At 41.4% G+C, this 20675-nt stretch overlaps 1 protein-coding gene across 1 annotated transcript in view; it reads right to left on the bottom strand.

Annotated features, from left to right (window-relative positions):
- The window catches only part of Dnah9 (dynein axonemal heavy chain 9), a 316088-nt gene that overhangs the window by 112900 nt on the left and 182513 nt on the right, over positions 1–20675 (bottom strand). The window contains exons 45-48 of the mRNA XM_055594261.1: positions 18407–18530; positions 5301–5443; positions 4816–4977; positions 4436–4669 (exon numbers count right to left, since the gene is read on the bottom strand). Of these exons, the coding sequence (XP_055450236.1) occupies positions 4436–4669; positions 4816–4977; positions 5301–5443; positions 18407–18530 (663 nt within the window). The remainder of the gene's footprint in view (positions 1–4435; positions 4670–4815; positions 4978–5300; positions 5444–18406; positions 18531–20675) is intronic.

Here is a 20675-nt window from a genome sequence, read left to right as displayed (position 1 = left end):
ACACACACACACACACACACACACACACACACACACACACACACACAGACACAGACCATGATCGAACTCAATTATTTTCCATGTAAATATGAAAATGTTATCAATAATAATAAAAAACCTTGACGTGCCTAAAACCATATTTCACCTGTGATAGCTCCTTGGCAAGGATCAGCAGTTACTTAATTAAAACTGTATGTTGTCAAGTGTGCTGAAGAGTCAGAAAAAGGGAACGTCTCCTCTCCAGTCCGAGAGATCAAGTGTGTGGACAGTGCCCACGCCTTGTGTACAAGTAAGTATACAAGGGGCCTGACCTATGACCTCCAGCGACTCACAAGGAAGCCAACCTCTTACCTTCAAGAAAAATGAGGAAATGAGAGACGTAGCAAACCATGTGGCCTCCTGCCACTCCTAGAACAAATTTAAAGGGAGTCCACATGAAACTGTCCATTGACTACCTCAGGAAGCCGGCCTGCTTCAAGTCAGACACGTAGGCAGTCTGGTTGATGTCTTAAGGCCACACAGTCCAGAAAGATAGAGTAACTCCTACAGCAGTTGCCTTCAATGGCCAGAACCTGATCAATAATACTCAACTAACATTGCTACTATCTTTTTTTTTTTTTTTTTTTTTTTTTGTCACTTTCAATGCAGGACCAAAGCAAGCCCTAACACAATCCCATAGAATATTCTGTTCTAGGGAACCCCGCCTCCACTCCCCCAGGTGAACAGCCTCTAGCCTGGGTCTTCTCTTTCTATACTACGAAGCTTCCCTGCTCCTTCCTCCAGTCTTGGCTCAAAACAGGTGCAGCTGTGGTGCCGGGCTCCCTTGCTGTTAATAAGCTCTGATTTGGTGGCGTGGGATAACCTCCATTTGGTTAGTCTTTGCTAATTTCCACAATCCTTAACTACAAACAGATGACCATGTAAAAATTAGACAGCCAGTGTACCAATGGTCCTAGCCGGCTGGATTTCCCACAATGCCTCTGACGTCAAATGTCATGGGGGAGGGCGTAATGAAGCCTCATGAATGGATTAGAGAGGATCTGGTTTCCTGTGCCTCTTCAGAGCAGCAGAGTGATGGTTTGAGAGTGTGCCTCATAAGTTAGCACCAACATCAGCATCAGCAACAGCATCAACATCAGCATCATCAGCATCATCCAGGAACAAGTTGGCTATGCAAATATCCTGGTCCTACTCCAGCTCCACTGAGTCAGAAACTCTGAGGTGAGGCCTTGCAGCCTCTGTAGATTCTGCTAGCCTAGGTTTTGAGATTACCTGGTCTAGTATAAAGGCCTTTTCAAGTGCAAAGGGAAGACAGACCTATTTATTCTGAAAAGCAAAGAAGCCATTTGTATTTGCAGTATGGCTCATAAACCTTAACATCACAGGCTGACCTCTTGCCTCTCATTTTCTTGCAGTCTATTGCATGCAACAACCATAGATTACTTTGGAGCTCCTGGAACACGTCAAACAGATTCAAGTGCTTTATGATGCAAAATGCATAAACCGAAAATAAAACTGAGGCTTAGACACCGCTGATAATTCCCCTTTCATGGCAGATCAAAAGAAAGAAAAGGAAAGGGGGCAAAAAAAAGAATGTTCTTTAATTTTGTGTATTCATGGAAGCCAGAGCCTGTTTTAACATCAAATAGAGGCTGCTCCCTGGAACACGTCTTATATTCAGGAGTTGGAAGGTTAATCTGCTTCCATCTCCCGTTGTTCAGCTGCTGAGTTACTTCTGCAAGGACAAAGATGCAATTGTAAATCAAAATGATTGAGCTGCATAATCACCCCAGTCAGCAAACACACCAGTAACTTTTTGTTTCTTTTTAAATCTTGGGAGATTTGAGAAAATTGAAGTGTTCCCCCCCCTTTTTTCTTCTTCTTTTCTTTGTATTTGTTTTGTTTGGCTGATTGCAGATATGGCTGTGACCTCAAGCCCAAGGTAAATAATCCTCTTCACCATAAATAGGAGTTTAATAGCTCTTAAGCTGTGATGTGGAGTGACAGCAGGGCCCTGCCAATCAGAAAGGGGCCACCCCCCCCAACCGACAACAGGGAGTTCAGGTTCATTTTAGGATTTTTCTTCAACAGAGCAACAGATCCAAGAAGGCTAGTTTAAAGTGTTCTTGTTCTCTTACTCAAACATCCAAGCCACACTTTGCATTTCTCCTTACTTAGTGCCACAAAAACAGAACATTAAGAAGAGCTCAGGGATACAGAAAAGACTCTTTCCCACAGTACTGCTGGCTCCATGAATCAGAATCATGCTCCGTTCTCGGGGAAATGCCCAGTGAAAGGGCTAAGGCGTCAGGGCTGTGGGCACATGGCTACCAAAGAGAGAGGGTAAAGCTCGCTTGGCCTCGTCCCCAGAGCCCCAGAACCCCAGAAATGTTGCTGAGAATTAAAGGAATTGAGGAGAGGCATATATCCTGAACAGAAGTGCATGCATCTTCCCAAAGTTGCCCATGGTATGTGTGTGTGGGATAACAGTCCTGTTGTGCAAAGTGCGCGGGAGGGTTGTGACTACATTACCTGATGGAAAAAGGAGCTTAGGGTACCCAGCAGGAACAAACACCCCAGGAAGGGGTGAGGGTTCAGGGCAGCTCTCTCTTTCAACCATGTCATCTGTACCATCTACCAACTCTGCTTGGGTGAATTTGGACTTTTTGTTGATTACTTTTCTGTTGCTGTGATAGAACACCATGACCAAGGTGACTTACAGAAGGAAGGGACTATTATTTGGGGTTCATGGTTTCAGAGAGATAAGAGTCCATCACCATCATGGGAGCAAAGCATGGCAGTAGGCAGACATAGTGACTGGAGCTAAAAGCTGAGAGCTGAGGGCTTTCATCTTGAACTACAAACAGGAAGCAGAGAGAGAGAACAAACTGTGTTGAAGGAGGCTTTTAAACCTCAAAGCCTGTTTACTGCCCCCCCCATGATGTACTTCCTTCAACAAAGCCACACCTCCTAAGTCTCCCCCAAACAGAGCCATCACCTGGAAACTAAGTATTCAAATGCATGATACTTATAGGAACATCTCATTCAAACTACCACAGACTACAAAGTGTCTTTCCTCTCAGACACAGATATGTCCCTTCCTACCAGCATGTTTGCCTTTCTAGTATATAGGTTTTCTATTTAGGGAGCAGAATTGAGTGTTTCCATTTGAGAACACCCTCACCAAGTCCTTATAATTAGGGTGATACAGTTCCAGTTGCTCTTTGACTCTGGATTGACCAGTGAGGATCCAGATCACAGCTCCTCAGAGCCGATGGTTCTTCACCTGGGAATTTGGCTGAAAATCCTGGGGAAAGACACTGGGGTTGGTTGTAAAGCAGATATCATACAAGCCTGAGGTTGCTACAGAACATGAGATCACCTGTCTGGCCATGAGTGACAGAAAAGACAGTCCAAGAATGGAGAAAGCCACCTATGTGTGAGAAGCTAGTACCAGCCCAATTCAAATTAAACTCTATGTGATAGTTCAGTTGCATGAACCAAGTCATCTTTTAAAATTTGTTTTGTTTTGCTTAAACTAACTTAAATTTTGGTTGGTTGGTTATCAAAAGAGTCGTGATAACCATATCATGTAATTTTTAAAATTGTAACGGTACACTGTATTTAACCAATACAGGCAATATGTTATTTTAACACATAATTATAGAAAATTACTAAGACATCTTACAGCCCGTTTGGCAAAGTAAATCTTCAAGTTACAGGATGTACATGGTACTTTCAGCACACTGCAATTTGGCTTAGCCACATTTTTGTTCTTGATGTTTTGAGAAAGGACTTCTCTGTGTAGTCCAGGCCAGTCTCAAACTCAGGATCTTTCACCCGAAACTTCCTGAGTGATTGGGATTAGAGGAATGCACCATAATAATTTGGGATTAAAGGCATGCACCATGACAACCAGTTGGCATCATGTCACAGCATTCTCTCTCTCCCTATTTTATTTATGGTGCTTGGCATCAAACTCAGGGCATTGTGCCAGCTAGGTAAATGTTCTAACACTGAATTCCACATCTACCTAGCCAGGAACTTCATGTATTTCCTTTCTTGCCCTATGTTCCCTTCACTTCTCATTCTTTCTCCTTCCTCCCTTCCTCCTTCTCTCTCTTTCTCTTTCCATTTTTGTATTCTTATTCTTTCAGAATGAGTTCAGTTACTTTTTTCACTTTATAAACAAAAGGATAAATGTCACTAAACCCACCATCTTTTGGTACCTTTGATGCCTGACACTACTTGACAACCCCAACATAATCTGAATCTAATATAGTCTTTGATCTTAGAGCTTTCTCTTTATGATAAACAAGTACTTGTGGTATGGCTTAGCCCTAGCACATACCTTTATCTTAAGAACTTTCTGTAAACAGGATTAAATAAAGTTAACCCTAGGTCAAGGGGTGGAGCAAGAGAGAGACCTGCTCACCTGGGCCGAGGTGCTGTGAAGCTTCAACAGCCCGCTCTCCAGCCTCTCCACCTTGGACTGGAGCTCTCTTCCATTTCTGTCCAGCAAGCTCTGGTAGAGTCTGATGAACTCTAGAAAGGACTTGGGAGTCGTGTAGTTGTAGCGCTGCTCATTGAGCAGGTACGACTGTGACGCCTTGTTGACACTGGTGTGGACAAAGGCCATGAACTTGCTGATCGACTGCTTCACTGCAGGCTAAAATCAGAAATACCGGGGTTGAAGATGACTCTCCAACTCTTCACCACATAGAAAGTTATGCTCACCATCTCTATCTAACTTTAACCTTGACCTCTGGATGCCTGAGGTGAGGCGGACACTAAGGAGAGCCTTTCCCCTCTTACCTCAATGTTCTTTGTATTCTGCAAGAAACGGAGGCTCACAGACTCCAGGGCCTCCTGAGGCCACTTGTGGAACCAGTTGATTGCAGTACAATTCACAATGGCTGGGAATTTCCTGCTTCGAACTCTCAGTTTGTTCCCCACGGGAGAGAAACAGAGAGTCACCTGAGACATCAGAGGGGAGGAAGTACCAAGAAGGTATCAGAGAAATCCACAGAGAAGCAGACAAAGGTTCAGGTTGTCAGTCTCTTAGAAAACAGAAGAGCATGCTGAACAGGAAAAGCATCTTTCTTTGCGAGCCTGTCCTTCTAGCTAAGAGACCAATAATACCAGGACTGCACTGTGCACGAGAGGCCCTGCTCATAAGGGAGAGGACAACGGGCAGTGCTGCTCAGCCAAAAGAGAGCATTGCACTGTCACCACCTCCACATCCTGGAGCCACCTCCGGCCATGCCCACGACCATGCACAGCAGTCTGTCTTCCTGTACCTTAAGCTGTCGCCGGACTCTGTCTATGAAGAACTTCCAGCAGTTCTCTCTGCTGTCGACAAGTCCTTGGCTTTTGACCTCATTCCTCACATTGCTTATGATGCTCTCCACCTCATCATCCGAGTAGAGACCTGGAACCTCACCTGAGGATAAACGGGACACTGATGGGTGGATCTGACACCTTGCTAATTGATGAGATCAGACAAAGAGAGTTATTTGGCATGAAAACCAAATTCTTTTGGTTTTCTATCATGTTCAACCTCATGTACTGGTGAAAATGGACATATATTATGCCAATACAGGAAGCAAGTGGTTATCGAGAGGGAGGAGTACAGGGTTTTTTTAGCTTATGGTAATATTCCACTGGTCAGTCCTTCTTTTGTTCAAAGCATTTATTTATCAACTACTGTGTTATTGATATCATTGATCTTTATGGAAACTGTACCTTTAAGGAGTTTACTATTTAGAAGGAAATACAAACCATAGTTATCTATAAGATTTGTGGTTAAAAAAAAATGGAGCTACAGCAATCCCCAGCTATCCAGCTGTATGCATATGGCTGAGGAGATCAGGGAGCAGTCACTTTCCACAGGACACAAGAGCCCAGGGTGGGTTCCCGGAATTTAGTGTGAAAACACAGTGCTTTAAGTCAATGGTGTGTGTGTGTGTGTGAATTGCCTAAGAATTCAGCAGACTGTATTTGCAGAACTAAGACTCAAAAATCAGGACTGGCTTTTTACCTTAGTTTTCAACCTTGGGTCAATTTTAAAAAGCCCAATTATTTAACTATTAAAAACCAATAGAAATGGCAAAAAAAGGGGTGAAGAAAAAACTTCTTAAGAGCTTTGAGTGAGAAAGAATTTTCTGAATAGAACTCAGTCTACTTTAAAATTAATTTGATGTTCCCAAATGGAAGCATTTGGTAACTTATACAATGTCAAAACACTGGCATGGCCCAGGAACTGCAGAGGATAGCCACTGACACATTATTTACTTACTCTATAAACATATCATTCACAAATAAAAGATTAATAATCAACAGAAAGATGGGTGAAGGATAGGAAGAGGGACTCACAGTAAAGGAAATAAAACTGTCTTTAGACACATGGATAGATGCCTAGCTTCATTGTAATAATAACAAAAATGTTTGTCACTTTTTGTTTACATATATCAGGTCTGCAAATATAAAAAACTACACATTCACCAAAGTAACAGAGATATATATTGAAAGTATGTTTAATTGTTCACTTTTAATCACATTGGCAAGATCATAAAATAACATAAAACACTTTAATGAGGCAACATATAAGAATAAAATTGTATACTCAGTCCCAGAAATGAATAAAATTAAAAAATCTAACAAGCATATAAAATTGGTGTAGATAACTAAGGTTCTTCCTGGAAATGCCAAGTTATTTTAATGTTAAAAATTTTGATGAAAATACTTTGCTACGTTAAAAGATTTAAGAAGCAAAACAGCTCAGCAGGTAAAGGCACGTGGTGCCAGACCAGATGATTAGTTTGACCCCTGGTTAAAAGGAGAGAGTTCCTCAGTCCTCATAGATGGAGAAAACAAGATATTCAATGACAAAAACAAATTTCAACAATACCTACACACAAATCCAGCATTACAGAAGACACTGGAAGGGAAAATACAACCAAAGAAAATTAGCTACTTTCAAGAAAACACAGGAACTAATTAACCTTACTACAGTAAAACAAAAAGCAACCAAGCACACAATATTATGACCACAGCCAACATCAAAATCAAAGGATCTAACAACTACTGGTCATTAATTTCTCTCAACATCAATGGACTCAACTCTCCAATAAAAAGACACAGACTAACAGAATGGATACATAAACAAAACCCAGCAATCTGTTGCATACAAGAAACACACCTAAGGCACAAAGATAGACATTACCTGAGGATAAAGGGTTGGAAGACGACTTTCTAAGCAAATGGACCCAAGAAGCAAGCAGGAGTAGCCATTCTAATATCTGATAAAATAGACTTTCAACCAAAATTAATAAAAAGAGATGGGGAAGGACACTTCATACTCATCAAGGGAAAATTCCACCAGGAAGACATCACAATCCTGAACATCTATGCCCCAAATACAAGAGCACCCACATTTGTAAAAGAAACATTGATAAAACTTAAACCACATATAGATCCCCACACATTAATAGTGGGAGACTTCAACACCCCACTCTCAACAAAGGACAGGTCAACAAAACAGAAATTAAACAAAGAAACAATGTCTCTAACAGAGGTCATGAATCAAATGGACCTAACAGACATTTACAGAACCTTACACCCAAACACAAAAGAATTTACCTTCTTCTCAGCACCTCATGGAACCTTCTCCAAAATAGACCATATAGTTGGTCACAAAGCAAGCCTCAACAGATACAAGAAGATTGAAATAATCCCTTGTATCCTGTCTGATCACCATGGAATAAAGCTGGACCTCAACAACAACAGAAATAGCAAAAAACCTACATACACATGGAAACTGAACAACTTGTTACTAAATGACAGCTGGGTCAGGGAAGAAATAAAGAAAGAAATTAAGGTCTTCCTAGAACTCAATGAAAATGAAGACACAACATACCCAAACTTGTGGGACACAATGAAAGCAGTGCTAAGAGGAAAATTCATAGCACTAAGTACCTTCAAGAAGAAATTCGAGAGAGCTCATTCAAGCAACTTAATGGCCCACTTAAAAACCCTAGAAAAAGAAGAAGCAGACACACCAAAAAGGAGTAGACGGCTGGAAATAATCAAACTCAGGGCTGAAATCAATCAATTAGAAACAAATAAAACAATTCAAAGAATCAATGAAACCAAGAGCTGGTTCTTTGAGAAAATCAACAAGATCGACAAACCCTTAGCCAAGCTAACTAAAAGGCAGAGAGACACCATCCAAATCAACAAAATCAGAAATGAAAAGGGGGACATAACTACAGACACTGAGGAAATCCAAACAATCATTAGGACTTACTTCAAAAGTCTCTATGCCACAAAATTTGAAAATCTAAATGAAACGGACAATTTTCTTGATCGATTTGACTTACCAAAGCTGAATCAGGACCAGGTAAATCAATTAAATAGTCCTATATCCCCCAAAGAAATAAAAGCAGTCATCAAAAGTCTCCCATCCAAAAAAAGCCCAGGACCAGATGGGTTCAGCACAGAATTCTACCAGACCTTCAAAGAAGAGCTAACTCCAATTCTCTTCAAACTATTCCACAAAATAGAAACAGAAGGAACATTACCAAACTCATTCTATGAAGCCACAGTCACCTTGGTACCTAAACCTCACAAAGACTCAACAAAGAAAGAGAATTTCAGGCCAATCTCCCTTACGAACATTGATGCAAAAACACTCAACAAAATACTTGCAAACCGAATACAAGAACACATCAAAGATATTATCCACTATGACCAAGTAGGCTTCATCCCAGGTATGCAGGGATGGTTCAATATATGAAAATCCATCAATGTCATCCACCACATTAACAAACTGAAAGAAAAAAAAACCACATGATAATCTCCCTAGATGCTGAAAAAGCATTTGACAAAATACAACATCCATTCATGTTTAAAGTATTGGAGAGATCAGGGATACAAGGCACATATCTAAACATAGTAAAGGCAATATACAGCAAGCCTATAGCCAACATCAAACTAAACCGAGAGAAATTTAAAACAATCCCACTGAAATCAGGGACAAGACAAGGCTGCCCACTCTCTCCATATCTCTTCAACATAGTGCTGGAAGTCCTTGCTAGAGGAATAAGACAGTTGAAGGAGATCAAGGGGATACAGATTGGAAAGGAAGAAGTCAAATCATCACTATTTGCAGATGATATGATAGTATACGTGAGCAACCCCAAAAACTCTACCAGGGAACTCCTACAGCTGATAAATACCTTCAGTAAAGTGGCTGGATACAAAATTAACTCAAAAAAAAAATCAGTAGCACTCCTGTATACAAAAGACAAAAGGGCTGAGAAAGAAATTAAGGAAACAACACCCTTCACAATAGCCACAAATGACATAAAGTACCTTGGTGTAACCCTAACCAAGCAAGTCAAAGACTTGTATGAAAAAAATTTCAAGTCTCTGAAGAAAGAATTAGAAGAAGATATGAGAAGATGGAAAGATCTCCCATGCTCATGGCTTGGCAGGATTAACATAGTAAAAATGGCCATCTTACCAAAAGCAATCTACAGATTTAATGCAATTCCCATCAAATTGCCAACACAATTCTTTACAGACCTGGAAAGAAAAATTCTTAACTTCGTATGGAATAACAAGAAACCCAGAAATGCTAAAACAATCCTCTACAATAAAAGATCTTCTGGAGGTATCTCCATCCCTGATCTTAAGCTGTACTATAGAGTAACAGTTATAAAAACTGCATGGTACTGGCATAGAAACAGAATGGTGGATCAATGGAATCGAACAGAAGACCCAGAAATAAACCCACACACTTATGGACACCTGATTTTTTTTACAAAGATGTCAAAACCATACAGTGGAAAAAAGATAGCATCTTCAACAAATGGTGCTGTCCAACTGGATGTCTACATGTAGAAAAATGAAAATAGATCCATACTTATCACCCTACACAAAACTGAAGTCCAAGGGGATCAAAGACCTCAACATAAAACCAGACACATTAAATCGGCTAGAAAAAAAAGTGGGGAATACCCTAGAACTCATTGGCACAGGGGACAACTTCCTGAACAGAACACCAACAGCACAGGCTCTAAGATCAACAATCAATAAATGGGACCTCATGAAACTGAAAAGCTTCTGTAAATCAAAGGACACCATCATTAAAACAAAACGACTGCCTACACATTGGGAAAGAATCTTCACTAACCCTTTATCTGACAGAGGGCTAATATCCAGCATTTATAAAGAACTAAAGAAGCTGAAAAGCAGCAAACCAAGTAATCCAATTAAAAAATGGGGAGCTAAACAGAGAACTATCTGTAGAGGAATATTGAATGGCAGAGAAACACTTGAAGAAATGCTCAACCTCATTAGCCATTAGGGAAATGCAAATAAAAACAACCCTGAGATTTCACCTTACACCCATCAGAATGGCCAAGATAAAAAACTCAAGTGACAATACATGTTGGAGAGGTTTAGAGAAAGGGGAACCCTCTTCCACTGCTGGTGGGAATGTAAACTTGTACAACCACTCTGGAAAGCAATCTGGCGCTTTCACAGACGACTAGGAATAGTGCTTCCTCAAGATCCAGCCATACCATTCCTAGGCATATATCCAAAAGAGGCTCAAGTACACAATAAGGACATTTGCTCAACCATGTTTAGAGCAGCTTTATTTGTAATAGCCAGAAGCTGGAATCAGCCCAGATGCCCCTCAACTGAAGAATGGATGCAGAAATTGTGGTACATCTACACAATGGAATTATTACTCAGCAATGAAAAATAAGGAAATCATGAAATTTGCAGGTAAATGGTGGGGTCTGGAAAGGATCATCCTGAGTGAGCTGTCCCAGAAGCAGAAAGAAACACATGGTATATACTCACTCATATAGACATGTAATATAGGATAAACCTACTAAAATCTGTACATCTAAAGAAACTAATCAAGAGAGAGGACCCTGACTAAAATGCTCAATCCCCATCCTAAAAGGCAAAGAGGAAGGACATCAGAGGAAGAAAACAGGAAACTAGCTAGAAACCCGCCACAGAGGGCCTCTGAAAGGCTCTGCCCTGCAGACAATCAATGCAGACGCCGAGACTTATGGCCAACTGTTGGGCAGAGTGCATGGAATCTTATGTAAGAAGTGGGAAAGAATAAGAGCTGGAGAGGATAGGAACCCCACAAGGAGAGCAACAGAACCAGAACAGGGGTCTTCCCAGAGACTCCTGCTCCAACCAAGTACCATGCATGGAGATAACCTAGAACCCCTGCACAGATGTAGCCCATGGCAGTTTAGTGTCCAAGTGGGTTCCATAGTAATGGGAACAGGGACTGCCTCTGACATAAACCGATTGGCTTGCTCTTTGATTACCTCCCCCTGAGGGGGGAGCAGCCTTACCAGGCCACAGAAGAAGACAATGCAGCCACTCCTGATGAGATCTGATAGACTAAGATCAGAAGAAAGGAGAGGAAGACCTCCCCTATCAGTGGCCTTGGGGAGGGGCATGCATGAAGGAAGGGATGGGAGGGTGGAATCGGGAGGGGAGGAGGGAGGGGCTTATGGGGGGATACAATGTAAATAAAGTGTAATTAATAAAAATTTTAAAAAAAAAGGAGAGATTTCACTTCTTCAGGTTAACCTCTGACCTCCACAATGCACTGTGGCATCTCCTGTCTCACAACAAGTAAATAAATGTAATAAAATATTTTAAAGGGATTAAAGCAACAAACCCATTAAAATAGAAGCAGTTTCTAAAGTATTGTTAGAAAACAGAAATAACTAAGATTTTGTCTTAATCCAATAACAGATATCAACCCCAAACATACTAACAACAAAACACTAAATGTTTGCTTTTAAATGAAGAACCAGGCAGGCATAGCTGCTCTCATGTGTCCTATTCAACACCAGACAGGTTGTTTCAGACTATGAAAAAAAATTAAAAACCAGATTGAGATATAAAGATAAGTAAAACAATACAACTAAACTATTATCATTTGAAAACCAGTTTTATATGGAGAAATTCTAAAAAAAAAAAAAAAAAAAAAAAAAAAGGTTCACACTAATAACTAGAACTCACAAGAGTGTTTAATGCCAGCCTTACTGGATACAAAGGCAATATAGGAAAATAAATTGCATTTTTGTTATGCAGTAAAAGAAAAGGGTTAATTTAAAAGTAATCATTTGAAATAACAACAAAACCATAGGCAGCTAATTAATGAATGCATTACACGTACAAGGTCTTAATTCTGAAATAGAGCGTCATTGACAAAAAGAAATGAAGTCGTAGTCGGAAAGAGAGCCATGTACATGGGGTGTAATGCAGTGACCTGTCACAGAGACGGAAACCCAATGCAAAATTTGATCATAACAAATAGATCTCAAGAAATCTTGAAAGAGGAGAGAAAAGTGAGAAGGAGTTACTCACCCCATCAGAAACCAAGTCTCCCTGAAAAGCTAAGACTGTTGAAGCAATGTGAAATTGGTCCTGGGATAAATTAACATAACAAAAGTAAAATATTTATGAGCCAACTCAGATTTAAAATATGATGACAACAAATTCTAACATCGAAGATTGACAAGCAACGGGAGAGACTAACAAGGAAAGACGCTAGGATAAGCCAATATCAATGCCACAAGGCAGTTAGATTACAACGTAAAAATAAAGTCCAGGTAGATTAAAAACATAAATACGAAAAGCGAAGCAAGGCAAAGCATTTTAAATATTAAAACGCAGGCATTGGGGTAGGACAGAATTTCTGAAGCAGAGTATGAAAAACCCAAGACATTAAAAATACAGTTTACTTTTATGACACTGCAACTAAGTTGTTATGACAAAAGTCAGGTACAAACTTTAAAATGGCATTTATCACACATGGGACCAGGAGAAGTGAGTACCCAGAATGTAGGAAGAACATGAACAAACCCGTAAGTGACATCAGTCTGAAGGCCAAAGGGTAAACTATGAAAGCAAGTAAAACATACTGGAGGAGTGGGGCTGCCCAATAAAGAGCTGGTGCATGTGGTGGTCAGAGGGTGGCTTAACGCAATGAACTCAGTCCTACTTGTGTGGGCTCCGGGGATCAAACGTGGGTCATCAGGTGTGGCAGCAAGTGCCTTTACCCTCTTTATTTAATCTTTGAAAGAAATACTGTGAATTGTGTATAGTTCAAAGTCATTTGCAAAATGGGAAAGGAAAACAAAGGGATTGTGTTTATTCGTTCATCGATAACCTAGTAGTATCAGATAAATGGAGTGTCAGTAAAGGTAGAAGAAAAAAATATAGGGAAACAACATAGAGTTCCATGGCCAGGCTTTACATTGGCATACCTGCTCTTATTTGGTAAAGTTGAAATACATAGAATCACACAACTAAGTCACCCAGCACCTGTAAAACATCTACCTAAAGAAACTCTCCTAAACACAGGGAAAAGTTTTAATCTCCCAGTATCATTTCCAATTCCAAGGGTGTTTGTTTTTACTACTTTTTGAATGTTCAAAATATTGTGTAAAGCAAACAGTCGGCGTGGGGGTGATAATGTGAATATTGTGAATTTTATTTCTTTGGATAATTTACTGTGGAAGAAGGATCTAACGTTGTTACTTGGATTTCACATCAGAGAAAATATATGTATATATATTTTTTAAATTACAAGGGACAGGTTAGGACATGTTTGAAAATAGGAAGTAAGGAAGGAAGGAATTGAAAGAAAATTTGGGACAGGGACTAATTTTGACTTTGGTTGGATCCTGCTCAGGTGAGAGCGCTGGTTTTAGGAGGTATGATGGAAATGATGGAGGCAGGAGGAGACCCCCAAAAAACCCAGACCCTCTGAGGCCCAAGGATGATGTGAGCTCTAGCTCAATGGCACAGATCAACCCCAGAATACTGAGCTTGAGAGATGAGAGAAAGAAGGAAGCAGTGGACTAGCTAAGGACTTAAAAGCACTGTAATGATATGAGGAGTTAGGGACAATCTGCTTTTTGACCAGTTTTGCCTGGGGGAGCTGCCTTGCCATGCCACAGGGGAAGAGGATGTTCTTAGTCCTGATGCGACTTGATGTTCGGATGGATTGGTGTGTGTGTCCCTTTTCTGAGGAGTAAGGGAGGAAGGATGGGGGGAAGAGGGAGGGAGGGTGGAACCAGGGGAAGAGGAGAAAGGGGACTATATTGGGATGTAATGTGAACAAATAAATTAAAAATAAAAGAAGTACTCGGATGGAGTTGGCTTGTGCAGTGGGCTGGGTTTCCAGCATCAAGGCCTCTGCACTCCCCTGAACTTCCTTGTGTATGTTACAGCCTTCCAGGTACGGCATGGATTCCCCTTGATCTTAGCCATCGGTAATTGACCGGTTCACATACTTTTCACCTTTTCTTCATTTGAAAGATGCAGAGTTGATGTACTTTGGATGTTTCTCCAAAATAGGCTGCATATTGAAAATAAGAACTATGGCTTGCAGGCTAAATTTTGTGCAGTGCATCTCGGTATGTTCTACCAACTAAGAATTAGATATCTTTAAGACAATCCTTAATGTTTGAAATAAAATAATATTTTGTGGCACACAAAAACTATGTGAAGTTCAAATTTTATTGTCCGTGAATCATTTTACTAGGTACAGCCATGCTCTAACGTTTGTGTATTGTTTGTGCTTATTTTTATATTTTCATGACAGGCTCGAGACGTTATGACAGAGATCAGGTGATCCGCAAAGCCCTCAGTGTTTACTTTCTGGCCCTATAAAGGATGTTTGTTGCTCTGAGCTTATGGAGCATCCTTAAGTGGTAAGATGCTTCAAGCTCTGGGAGCATCTAGAAACTCACCCAGGCTCATCAGCTGGCCTGGGTTTTCTCAAAATCCCAAGAACCTATCAGAGCATTGGATGAGACATCTAGTGACATCTGGGACTGCAAGCAAAGTTTCTATTTGCTTATGTGTCCCTCTACTTCTCCTGACAACACTCCTGTCACTTACTTTGTGACGCACTAAAACTATGCTTTGATGAATGCAGCCAAGGGGAATTTTGTGGTGTATATGAAGGCAGAAGCTCTTCAAACATCTCAAAACTTTCCTTGTTGGGAATCCCTATTTCTTCCCGCAGGTGTTTACAGGCTAAATGCTAGAGTGTCTTGAGAACCAGATCAGCACTAATTCAATGAGTGCGATTGGGTGGAAGGGACTCTGATACCTTGGTATGGCTCAGTCAGGCAAAGCTTGGCATGAAAGGGAAGTGTGTGGTCAGTCTTACACCTGCTTGTCAGCTTTGACCCCACCTACATCCTACAGTTTAAACAACAAAACAAAACAAACTGCTTCATTTGTCCCCAGAAGAAAAATCAGGGGGCTCCGATGGCTCTTGCAATGCCCATGTTCCTCTCGACTATATGAAGACTTACCCAACCCTACTGTCCATAGTAATACCCAGTATGCAGCACAACACTCCACTCTCATGGTATTACCCACACAGCCATTTTGTACTTCAGTTTGAAGGACAAATCCCAGAATGTCTTTTAGGTTCCAAGAGACATTAAGGACTAAGAAGAAAAGTGGAACCAGAGTCCGCAAATGGCTGTAGTTTTGTTAGCATTGTTTCCTAAAGTGGACAGTATGTATTTAATCAGTATGTATTTTTGCCTCTGAATTATTTGACACTGTAAAATTAGCAAAAAGCTGACAGTATAGTTTTAGTGGCTTTAGAGTTACAGTCTTGTTTCAATATGGTGGGAATGTGTGTAGGCACTGATGTGACAAGTGGACGAGGCATTCCTAGTCCGACTGAAACAGTGGAGGCACTGGAGATGAGTCTTCAGATAAGGCTGACAGTTTAGACAGGCCCTACCTCCGCCATAATACCAGGTGGGAGGTCCGTGTGGGAGGGGAGGACAAGTTAAGACGTGTCATAATTTGTCATAGCAAGAGTTGACAAATTGGGGCAGTCTGGATAAAAAAGAGAAGCATATAGAAATGGGTGGAGTGAAAACAGCATCAGTTGGCTATCTCGTGGATATAGATAATAAGGGAAAGGCTAACGCTGACAGGGGATCGAAAACTTAGAGTTCAGAACACAAGAGGAAAACAAGAGGCTAGTCATTTAGGCTCTTCTTCTTTTGGGGGGTGAGTGTTGTCATCACTTTGACAGTGATGTGATAATACCAAGAGCCGGAAGTGTGCGGGAGGAAACACCATTGCCTACGGCATGAGGTGATTGGCTTTCAAGGTAGATGTTATTTTGTGGGGAGGGTAGAAGCATTAGCAGGCAATGACTGTGTTTTTACAGCCACTCTGACCCACAGAGAACTGCCTTGAATTGAATCATTGGCAGGGCCACCCAAGGCACCAGGCCTGGGAAGGGCTTTCACAACCAGCTTTCCACTGTGGCACATTTCTGCCTATTACTAGAACCCACCTTTTCTGACCTTAGGCCACAAAGCATAGCTACTGTGAGTTCCAACAACTGAGTGAGCAGACAGCCCTGCATAACTGAAGGATTACTGAGGGATGTTTTAGAAACCCACACAGCCTTGGCCGGACCAGGATCCAGTGGATTCCCATTTCAAAATTATTTATTCATTTAAAAGTGAAAAGTAGAAGATACACTCTAATCCTTTCTGTTAATATTGCTAATTAAAAAGGGAGAATATTATAAGAACAAACAAACAAACAATCCATCCAACCTGATTCCCCACTTAAACACGCATTCGCAAATCACAATCTTAGGAAAACTGCACCCTGAAGGGGAAATGGTGCACCTAAGATGGCTCCCAAGCAGGCTTGTGTTTTGTTTTTGTTTTTGTTTTTTTTATTAGGTAAGCAAGGCTTCAGCAATTCATCTATGCTTCAACAAAGTTGCCTTTTAAATGAAAGAAATTAAAGACACTTCATTGGGGAATGAACCTTCAGTTGGCTAAAATCGAACAATGTCAGAGAAGGTGAACTGGCTGGATTGGTGCCAATTGAAATACAGGGTGGGGCTGGTACCATGCCTAACATCTCCAGAGCTGTACGTTTTGGAAGCTTGGTTTCACTCTCTCAGTTGTTTTAGAAATTAGGCTGTAAGGAAGCTTTGATGTCGGGGGAGAATTCGATTTCTGTCTCATTTGATACAATCACAAAAGGTGTGATTATATCATAAGCTAAATACTATGAAAAGATGTTAAAGATGGTATTTAAGAAGGGGGACATTTGTTATTGGAGGCGCCAAAGTGTAAGAGCTGGCAGGAAAATTCTTGGAGATAAAGTTAGTCTAAACAGGATGAAGTGGGAAAGAAGCAAGTGTAGGTTGATTGTTGTGCTAGGCGGGAGCAGAGCAGGGAATCCAGGACAGAGAGCCTCCCTAGAAACAAGCTATTTAAGAACCTGTTAGCTCACGGTCTAGGCCAGGAGCCAGTGGCTCTTCATGGACTGAAGGCCAATCGCTATCCTATATGACAAGAAGCAAACAATGACTCGGAAACAGTGACACTTATGAGAGATGGTGGAGAAATAGCCTGTGATCATAGTCCTTAGACTTCATAAACTAAGGAGTAGGAAATGGAGCAGGAGTGGGTTCTGGAGGAATGCGTTTTTGAAGGAACAGGAACTGAGGTGGGAATTTTGCTTAGGGACAACTGTATACTGAATGTTCTCTTGATCCTGGTGATAGGGAGGTTTACATGTATGTGTGATATAAGATCCAGGAAAGCATGTTCTTTTTGATTGACATTAATATACATTTATGCAAATGCTAATCTATTGTCATATGTAGAATTTATCAAGTATATTGGGTCATTTGTGTGCTATGTTTTTTATGTGAATATGTACATGTCTTTAAACTTATGAAATCATGGATTCCTATATAAGTCAGAACAACAAAGTATTAGGCACTGAGCTTTCTATTCCTCTGCTGTGGAGGGCGTGGCCATTCATGTGGACTTCAGTGGAGACTGTGGACAAATTCTACATCTGCTGCTGCTTTTGCTTTTCTTCATCAGGGTTCTGAATCCTTGCTGAACTCTTGACTGGTGATTTGATTTCACCCTGTAGTATCAGAGCATCTTCTTTGCCTCTGTCTTCTCCCAGCATCTAACCAGTCTGAAGACCTATAAATGCTCCCCTTTCTCTCTCTCATGGGTATTCTGAGGAAAGAACATCTACTCTGTAAACTTAGCAAATTCTCAGACACTAACCCACTCTTCTTTCCTTGATCTGATCCTATGCAACACAGAATCTGACAATTACTGCTTGATCCACAATGAAAAAAGATTCTAAAACCCAGCATGGCTGTAAGTGGCAACAGCCCTGGCAAGGGCTTGGGCAAATCATTCCCTCACTGTGTTAATGTCCTCCTGCCTATGACCTGACTTTTCTGACCTCGGCCTACCCCTCCACTGTTAAATGACTCCGACTCTGTATAGGTATTCACAGGTAAAAACTTTCTTACCAGATGCCAGAAGATCATTGATGAGCACCAGGAACCTCTCGTCAGCCACGTGCGCATCAGTCATGAGAAACACGGTACTGAGATTTTTCACCCCAGCTTTCAGACACAGACTGGCCAGGTCTACCTGCAAGGTCATCAATGTAAAAGATTCCTCAAAAGAGATAGAACAATGTACTTATCTACCTCCGTTGGGAATAAAGCAAGATGCAAATGAGAGGCCAGGAGGAGCACTACTTTTCAGCAAGAGGCAGGGAAGTATGCTATGTTTCTAGGAATCAGTTCAATGGAGGTAAGAGGTCAAGATCACATAGTGGGGCTCTTAATTCATGCAAACACAGTTGCTCACGCACCGATGTAAGCTCCTACACAAAGGTAATCGAGGTACTCCTTTCCAAAGGACACATGTACTCCTTGATCATGTTTTACTAATGTCATCAGATAAGGAAATGAGTTGCTGAAGAAGGTAAACTATCAGAAAAGCCACGTGCTAGGGCCTACCAGTATTAGAATGAATGCATCTCACACCAGCAATGCCTTGTGCTCTTATGAGTGGCTCCAGAGAAAGACTTTGATTTTTAAAAAAAAAATTGTAGAACACAGACATAGGTGCAAACACAAAACCGCCCATGGGAAACCCAGTCAAGGCTGAAGATGGATGAACTCTCTTCTGTATAGCTCTTACAAAATTGTACATTGCACCTACTATGCTTCTTTCTTTCTAGTGCCCTTCAGAATTTATTTCCTAACAGCCTCACACATTCTTTTATTGTAGAACTTCTATAGTGTTCAAATAACACCTCAAAAGCAACCAACTTCTTTTCGGATTAATGGGGCTTAGCCCACGCTTTCACAGAATGATCTAAGGTGACGTTTCTCAGTTTTCATTAGAATCACCTGGGCAGCGCCAATGCCCAGGTGTTTCCCTGTACAAGTTAACCCTGAACAGCTTGGGAAGGGAGGCAGAGACTTCGGCATTATCGGATGATCCCCAGAGATTTTGGTAATATAGCCAAGATTTAGCATTACATAATTCTGTAAATGTCCACTTCCCATCCCACTAGCTTGTCTTTGGAAACGCTGAAGGAAGATCAAATGTGAACCTGATTTATAACCTTGGATTATGACCTTGGATGCAGCCAGTGTTGACAAATTGAGGCTGTGTCTTCAGAGTAGAAGAGAACGTACACTGCTCTTATCACTGCCTGAGAGATGATGGGGGCAGGTGGGCAGGGTCTGCTCAGTGCTGGCTGAAGTTCTCCCAGGAATACTAAGGCAGTTCCTGATGGAATTTATACCATGACATTCCACCGTGATGTGGTTGTGCCTATGGATCACAAGAGGCTGCTGGACAAGTAACCTTTGAAAGCTGTGTATACTACTTTTCTTCACTGTCCAGAGCATCGACCACGGCTTCGATGTACCTGATGTCTAAAACCAGAAAATATCACAGAAGGTCCCAGAGGCAGTGGTTATTCCCTGTTGGGCAGACTGTCTGAATCCTTCCCAAGTCTACAAGAGCTGCTAGCAAACTGTGTGCCAAATTTGAAACAGACTGGGCAAGAGCCAAGGCACTGATGTAAAAGATGAGGCCCCACAGAGGTTGACCCTGGAAAAGACACTGTACTTAGGTTAAGTATAGTAAGAAAAGAAGCCCTCAGATTACCAGCCTAGGAACTAAAGGGAAACTGGACAATTAATGGGGGGTTCTGGGTAGGGGATGTAGAGAACCAAGGAAAGATGACAAGGATTGTAGATGGCTGGAGAGAGGCAGGGTATTGGTGGTTTGAATAGGAATGTCCCCCATAGACTCAAGTGTTTGGATGCTTAGTTATAGGGAGTGGCAGCCTTAGGAGGTGTGGCCTTGTTGGAGTAGGTGGGGCTTTGTTGGAGGAAGTGTGTTACTGGGGGTGGGCTTTGAGGTCTCAAATGCTCAAGCCAGGCCTAGTGTGACTGTCTCTTCCTGCTGCCTACTGATCCAAATGTAGAACTCTCAGCTGCCTCTCCAGCACCATGTCTGCCTGTGGGCCACCATGATTTCTGCCATGATGATAATGGATTAAACCTCTGAACTACAAGCCAGCCCAAGGTTATGGTATCTCTTCACAGCAATAGAAACCCTAAGACAGAAGTTGGTACCAGGGGCTAGGGTATTGCTGTGATAGGCCTGATCATGGCCATGCTTTTGTTTGGAGAAATTGGACTTTTGGGATTTGGGGTTAGAAAAGTAGTGGAATGTTGTATGCACTGATTAATGGGCCACACAAGTAGG

This window comes from Psammomys obesus, unplaced genomic scaffold (assembly GCF_907164565.1).
Source record: "Psammomys obesus unplaced genomic scaffold, mPsaObe1.curated_primary_1811, whole genome shotgun sequence".
Classification (NCBI taxonomy): domain Eukaryota; kingdom Metazoa; phylum Chordata; class Mammalia; order Rodentia; family Muridae; genus Psammomys; species Psammomys obesus.
This window is presented reverse-complemented; position numbering and strand designations above follow the sequence as displayed.